We start from the raw sequence: 7,875 nt of genomic DNA on the forward strand, positions 1-7,875 counted from the left end.
ATTTTTAAAGGAAGGCCTCGCAGTAATCACTATCAAAATAGCAATTTACATATCCTTTAACTATCAATTCTACTTCCCAAATTTATCCTACCAGACATACTGCCCATGTACAAAATTTGCGGTGTACACTTTTATTCATTTCAGCATTGTTTATAGATTTAAATATTGGCAACAATACAAGTATATCTCACTGGGTACTGATTAAACAAATTATGGTACATAGTACTAACAGGCAGAATATTCTACAACTGTTAAAATAGTGAAGAAACTGCTCTTTATGTACTGGTATGGGACAAGCTCCAAAATATGATAGTAAGTGAAAAGCAGGAGATATCAAACTGAATAGTCTGCTACTATTTGTATAAAGAATAATATGTAATAAGTGTTTGAAAATATTTCTAAAAAGATGCCAGGTAATAGGTGATATACGTTAACTCTTCTAGAGAGAACTAGTGGATGGCCTGGGACAGGTAGGAGGGAAATTCTTTTACTGTATACCATTTTGTGTCATCTGAATTTTGAACTATTTAAATGAATTAACTATTCAAAACAATGAAAAATGTTTCCAGAGTTCTAACAAAGTAAAATATCTTGTTAAAATATCTAGTTTGTCACTTCTAACGAGTGTCTAAATCTAAAATCAAGATCTAGTTTGTCTCCCTTCTACTTTCATTTGAAGTTTGACTCCTTTCTGTTGACAGTAAAAACAAAACAAAATATTTGATCCCTGTGTAGGTACTTCTCAGTAACTGCTTACTGAGCCCCAACTCCCACCTCACTCATCTTTGTTTTAAAGCTCCAACCAGAGGGCAGGTGTCTTTTATTTATTTTTTTTTTTTTGTCAAGAGAGAGTGAAACAAGCAGAGGGAGCAGCAGGCTCCCTGAACAGAGAGCCAGATGAGGGACTTTGTCCCAGGACTCTGGGATCATGACCTGAGCCAAAGTCAGACACTTAACGGACTGAGCCACCCAGGCATCCCAGAGGGTGGATAGTCTTAAGAAAAACTATTTTGTTAATTCTCCTGTCATTCAGATACATTCTTGACAGTATATGTTTTTAAATGTTTGTGTATATGTGGTACAGAAAGAAGTTGTTGGAAAATAGTTTTAGTGAATTTTAATTTGAAGAATTTGGGGAAATGACCAAAAAGCTGAAAGGGTGATGATAGTCTTATTTTGTCTTTTAGATATTAAGCACCGCCGAATACCAATCTTATTTTTTGCAAACAAAATGGATCTTAGAGATGCAGTGACGTCTGTAAAAGTGTCTCAGCTGCTGTGTTTAGAGAACATCAAAGATAAACCATGGCATATTTGGTAATGTTTTATACTTATTCTTCATTACAGCCTTCTAAAAAAAATCTCCGAGCTTCAGTTCTTTGCTAAGCTTATGTGTAAGACACCTAACATGATAGGATGTAAGCCAAGGATTTAGTCGTATAGAATTATAGCAGTGCAGATATTCATGAATATATTACTGTTAAAATTTTTTCCAATTTTGGCCTGCTTGGCTGGCTCAGTCAGAGCATGCAGCTATGGACCTCAGAGTTGTGAGTTTCAGCCCCACAGTGGGTGTAGAGTTTACTTAAATAAATCTTAAAAAAACAAAACAACAAAAAAAAAACCTTTTCAAATCTTTCTGAGGATATGAAATAGAAACAACTCTTTAAAAGATCTAGCCCACTTACCCAGTTTCAAGCCCACGAATTTCCTTCTGTACATTGAATCCGCCAACCACAATCCCATCTCAGGACTTTTGTATTTGTTAATCCCTTTGTATGAATCAGTCTCCAAAGTGATTTTCCTGGCTTGCTCTTGTACTTCCTTCAGGAAACCTCTCCTCATAACCCTCCAAAATATCATTATATCTTACCCCGTCTCTTGTTTTTTTTATATGCTTTGCTTTATATTTCTCTTGCCATGTCCTCTTTGGGTTTTGCTTGTTTTATAGGCTGTATTCCTATACTACTGCATTAGTACCATGAGAGCTGGCATTTTATCAGTTTCGTTCACTCTGTAACCTCTAGTATGATAATAGTTCCAGATACTTATCATGTACACAACAAATACTGGTGTATATGAGTATATAGAAATGTAAATATTAATTTTATTTGGATATACTAATACAGTTGAACTCTTCAGTGTTTAGTATCTGAAATTATTATACATTGTTTATTTGGAAAGCAGTGTCTCATGGATATATTTAACTCTGGTGTGCCTTTTTGCCAAAATATTCCAATAAGGATAACCAAAAGTTATATATTAGGTAGTATTTTAGTGCCTACCTTATATTAATTTAAGCTTCTTTCTATCCACCTACCTACTCCCTCTGCTACAAGATGTCCTTCTCTTGCCAGTTTTCCCTTTTTTAAAAGAAGGTATTTATGGAGAAAGCCCTAATAAAGAGGTAGAAAAGTATACTACCCCTAGAAGAGAAACAGAATACGGAATGGAGATTCTAGAGCTCAAAAAAGAACTTAGATGAGAGCCTGAGAAAGCCCTTGAAAAGCCTCAGTCACTCAGGGCCACCAGCTCCTTTACCCAGGAGTGAAACCCTATATACATATCTCGAGTAAAATCCTCCTTACTTTGGAATCAGAAGAGTCAATTTTATGAAATGTCTTTTTATTTAGAATTGTGGTTCTGGTAAAGAAAGGAGGGATTTTAGGTAGAGAAGTATCTTAAGGTGAACCTTAGTATTTCTCTCTAAATCATACCTAAATTAGTAATGCTCAAAGTAGAATAGTTTTTATTTTTGCATTGTATTAAGCATTGTTTGATAGAAAGTACAACATTAAAAACTATAGGTCTAATTTATAGTAAAAGATGCAGTCCTATTTTTAATTTTGAAATAGAAATTAATTTTGCAAGTGAAAAAAATCTCTTTCTACTTAAAATCATCAGCAGTTGAATTTTAACAGATTTCTTTATTCACTTGTGATATCTAAATACTTCTCAGTGAGAGAAAAGGTAATGTCCTCATGCTATAAGGTTGTGTAGTATTACATTGCCAGATTCCTATGTTTTCTGTATAACTTATAGAAGAATGCCAAGTATTTCTTTGGAAGTTGTTTATAATTTTGACTATTCAAATAGTATCTCACTAATTTCTAGTGTTTCATTTGTTAAGCTTGTTTTTTAATTTTTTTGTTATTTTTTTAAAGCATGTATAAAATTGAAAATACACTTATTTTTCTTTCCCAGTTTTAGAAATAAAGGTAACAGTGTGCATATAAAATATTCTTTTTTTTTTTCTTTTTAAAGATTTTTATTTATTTGATAGACAGAGATCACAAGTAGGCAGAGAGGCAGGCAGAGAAAGAGGAGGAAGCAGGCTCCTTGCTGAGCAGAGAGCCCAGTTCGGGGCTTGATCCCAGGACGCTGCGATCATGACCTGAGCCGAAGGCAGAGGCTTCAACCCACTGAGCCACCCAGGCGCCCCCCCATATAAAATATTCTATCTCTCTTGCCGTAAGTGCAAGTAAATTTACTGGACAATAAAGATTATAGAAAAATGAAAATTTTTGTGCTTTATTTTTAATCATTGTACTAAATATATAGCCAACTCTGATTTTCAGGCTCTGATTTTGTTAATGTTTTTTTTTTTTTAAAGTTCTTTGACAAAGTCCCTGGCACAATATGTATATACATATTTGCTTATTTACTCTCCTATGAGGGCAACAGATAACAAATCAGATAAATAGATACATAAAATATCAGCTGGAAGGATGAAGAAAAGTAAAGTGGGACAATAAGAGAAAGAATGAGAGGTGCTCTCTCTGTGAAATCTAACAGAAGTCAGGGAGAAATTCATGCAAAAGTTTGGAGGAGTAGCTTGCCAGACAGAGAGGCCAGCCAAGTGAAAATGCTCGTAGATGAGAATGTACGAGGAGTATGTAGCAAGGAGTGCAGGCTGGCTTGAGGAGGGAGATCTAGGGGGAAGTTGTAGGAGATGAGGCCATTGAGAAATAGCCATAGGCCATATCACACAGGTCCTAGTAGGACATGGTAAAGACTTTGGCATTTATTCTAGTTACAGGTCTGATGATGTATTCAAAAGGAAAGGTAGAATTCAAACATTTGGGAATTATTAGGAAAAGATGCAGGGTTTTTAGTATGGCACTAATGCCACCAGTAAAGGGGACAAGTTTTTCCATTTTATTACTTGTTTGGTTGAGACCTTAGTCTTATTTGGAACTATAAGTGTGTGATAAAAATCAATACATTGATCTTTCTTGATTTAAGCATTTCAGTTACTAATGTTTTGCTGCTGATATGGATAACCTATAATTTACTTTGAATAATTATATATCACATGCTGTTGATTTCTGTCTTTCTATTTTAAAATAATTCTATTATAAGTCATATTCATAATCTAATTCCTTGGAAGTAATTTCTGTTTTGATTAGAATCAAATTAATTATTCAGGTAACTAGCTACACACTTAAAGGAGCCCTAATCATTGAGAAAATCCAATTATTTATACTAATTGCTATCAGTCTATGTCTTTGAAAAACATCTGATAGTATAAAAATCCTCTGCATTTTATTATTTTAGTTTATTTAACACCATTTTATAGATGCTACAAATAAAGGCAGAGAGTTAAATAGCCTGTCCAGTTTCCTGAAGCCATTAGATATAAGGATATGATTGAAATCTGAGATTTTTTTTTTATTCTACCAGTTTACCAAAGTTATAATTACAGGTTTATACCTTATAAAATTCCATTTCAAATAAAGTCACTCCGTCAGGTGCCTAAATTACAACCTAAGTCAAGCATTTCTAATGGATAAATGTTATTGAGCCACTGGAGCTGGGCAAAGTAGAATAATAACTTTTTAGTGATAACACTTTTCCAAATGTCTATTATAAATCATGAATAAATTTCTCATGTCTTTTCTGAGCACTCAGACTTTTTCCTGTTTATATTCAGTTTCAGCGCTTACCAAGTTTTGCTCAAATATATGTTATTAGACTATATTAATTTGCCATATAGCAAAATTGTAATTATTTATTCTTATGGTTCTATGAAGTAATGAAATGGATATGTTTCTTGTGGATTTTATTTCAGTGCTAGTGATGCCATAAAAGGAGAAGGATTGCAAGAAGGTGTAGACTGGCTTCAAGGTACATCACAAAATACCGTGCATCTTCAGCCTTTATTTCCATTCTATTCATATTTTTCTTTCCCTTTTTACATTTCATTTTTACTATATCATTGCCTTTCTCATTTCCATTTATTTCTGCTGTCAGAAAAAACAATCGAGTAAGTATCCAGTACCTTACTACATGTATTTCTTTTTTGTTGTTGTTTGTTTTGTTACTTGTTTTTTTGGACAGGACAGGACCAATGGGCAGAAAGACCTGTACTGGGGTTGTGAGGAGCAATTGATTATATACTGTGAGGTTGGGAGAAATAGGGGAAATGGGAGGATTTAGAAAGAACTTTCATATGCTAATGAGGACCTACGAGATTAGGGAGGGGCGGGAGGCCTTGCCCGTGTCAAATTAAGGTTGTTTTTCCCTCTAGCAAGGCATTAACATTAAGATAGTTAGGAGCTTCCTGGAAGAATGTGTCACATAGTCTTCTGAGGAGTGTGGTAGAGGGCAGATGGCGGAGTGTCTGCTTATGCTTTGTCCTCAGCAAGCCTTCTGCTCTCTCATCATTTTCCCCACGAACAGTTTTGACCCTTAAATATGTTGAAAATGGAAGGTCTCATCTTCTGTAACTTTTTCCTGCTGAATGGGGTGTGGAAATGTCCCTACCTATGGGTCTGTATTGGTCAGTTTTGGAGCATATAGAGGAGATACAAAAGGGGGAGGCAGCTGAATCCAACGTGGTCAACATATATGAACCTCCATGAGTAGAAAGGATCATCTGTCAGCTGGAAGTTAGGCAGTGAAGGAGTCTTGACACTAGGCAGGGAGACACCAGAAGTAACAGAGTAAGATTAATATTGTAATGAGAAAGAGAAATCAGAATAAAAGAGCTTTGATAGTTGACCTTTGATAATTTTCCTCCAGTCCAGGAAAATTACATTAAAGCAATCACTAAAGGAAAGAGAGATCATTTAAAGTGCTAATTTGAGGATCCATTCATTTAGAAACCCAGATATATTTTTGTGGTAATCTGGAATGTATAAACAGCATTTTGTTTTTATTTTAGCACAAGTTTCACCTTAATGTAGCAGTGAAAGTATCTAATGCCATTCTATATTGTAAAACTGGTTCGTGCATATGTATTACTTCAGTATTTAATGGAGAAATGCTATTGTGAGTGTCCTTTAGGGCTTTGACCATGTACAAATTAAGAGCTTCCATGTGCAAAACATCCTCCAGTCTCAAAGAGGGAACAAAGATGGATGCTAGGTGGTCATACCAATGTAACACAAAACATGTCCACTGTTGTTTTAAATTTGGAAGATTGGCTGGGTTGGTAATGATTTTAATAATGTGTCTATGCATTCAGGCGAAACCCAAAGTAAGGCAACCTATTCAGCCTGGGACACAAGTTAGAGATACATAGTCAGTGGGTTTCGTTAGGACCCAGTCATATAATTTTGGGCATCCTTTAACTGGTGTTAAGATATCAAGGCCTATTCAGTTTTAGAGGGCCACCTTTTGAATTTGTTGGTGACTGCCATGTCATGCTTAAAGATGGTCACTGTATGCTTGGCTAAAGTCTCTACTTATAATTTTACATTAATAGAGGTAGTTCCTAGGACAAATATGACTAAGGAATAAAACCATTAAGAAGCCCTCTTTGGGAGGGAGGAGTCAAGATGGCGGAGAAGTGGCAGCTGAGACTACTTCAGGTTGCGGGAGATCAGCTAGATAGCTTATCTAAAGATTGCAAACACCTACAAATCCAACGGGAGATCGAAGAGAAGAAGAACAGCAATTCTAGAAACAGAAAATCAACCACTTGCTGAAAGGTAGGACTGGCGGAGAAGTGAATCCAAAGGGACGGGAAGACAGACCCCGGGGGGAGGGGCCGGCTCCCGGCAAGCGGCGGAGCAACGGAGCACAAAATCGGGACTTTTAAAAGTCTGTTCCGCTGAGGGACATCGCTCCAGAGGCTTAACTGGGGTGAAGCCCACGCGGGGCCAGTGTGGCCTCAGGTCCCGCAGGGTCACAGAAGGATCGGGGTGTCTGAGTGTCGCAGAGCTCGCAGGTATTAGAACAGGGAAGCCGGCTACAGAGACGGAGCCGAGGAGTGAGCTCACAGCTCGGGCTTACCTTGAACCGGTCGCAGGCTCGGTGAGCTCGGAGCGCAGCCGGAGGCCAGGCAGACGGGAGTAATTGGACGCTGTTCCCTGAGGGTGCACTGAGGAGTGGGACCCCTAGCTCTCGGCTCCTCCGGGCCGGAGACTGGGAGGCCACCATCTTCCTTCCCGTCCTCCGGACTCTACGGAAAGTGCTCAGGGAACAAAAGCTCCCGAAAGCAAACCCGAGCGGATTACTCAGCCCGGGCCCTGGTAAGGGCGGTGCGACTCCGCCTGGGGCAAAGACACTTGAAAATCACTACAACAGGCCCCTCCCCCAGAAGATCAACAAGAAACCCAGCCAGGACCAAGTTCACTTACGAGGAGTGCGGTTTCAATACCAAGGAGAGCAGCGGAATTCCAGAGGAGGAGAAAGCAAAGCACGGAACTCATGGCTTTCTCCCCATGATTCTTTAGCCTTGCAGTTAATTTAATTTTTTTTTCTTTTTCAATTTTTTTCTCTTCTTCTGCTAAATTTTTTTAAACTTTTACCCTTTTCTTTTTTAACGTTTTTTAACTAGTTTATCCAATATATATATATTTTTTCCTTTTTATATTTTTTTCATTATTGGTTTTCTTTTTTTTATTTGTTTCTTTTTTCTTTTTTATT

General features: G+C 37.1%; 1 protein-coding gene across 4 annotated transcripts in view; it reads left to right on the forward strand.

The window, feature by feature from the left end:
* Positions 1 to 7,875, forward strand: part of ARL6 (ADP ribosylation factor like GTPase 6) — a 47,309-nt gene that overhangs the window by 26,913 nt on the left and 12,521 nt on the right. For 2 of the 4 annotated variants that reach the window (XM_032882245.1, XM_032882246.1), the window contains exons 6-8: positions 1,188 to 1,317; positions 5,072 to 5,127; positions 5,254 to 5,266. In XM_032882245.1, the coding sequence (XP_032738136.1) occupies positions 1,188 to 1,317; positions 5,072 to 5,127; positions 5,254 to 5,266 (199 nt within the window). The remainder of the gene's footprint in view (positions 1 to 1,187; positions 1,318 to 5,071; positions 5,128 to 5,253; positions 5,267 to 7,875) is intronic. The other 2 variants (XM_032882248.1, XM_032882247.1) reach the window with 1 other exon arrangement.

The sequence above is a fragment of the Lontra canadensis genome, unplaced genomic scaffold (genome assembly GCF_010015895.1).
Source record: "Lontra canadensis isolate GAN:19392208 unplaced genomic scaffold, GSC_riverotter_1.0 scaffold80, whole genome shotgun sequence".
In the NCBI taxonomy this organism is placed as follows: Eukaryota; Metazoa; Chordata; class Mammalia; order Carnivora; family Mustelidae; genus Lontra; species Lontra canadensis.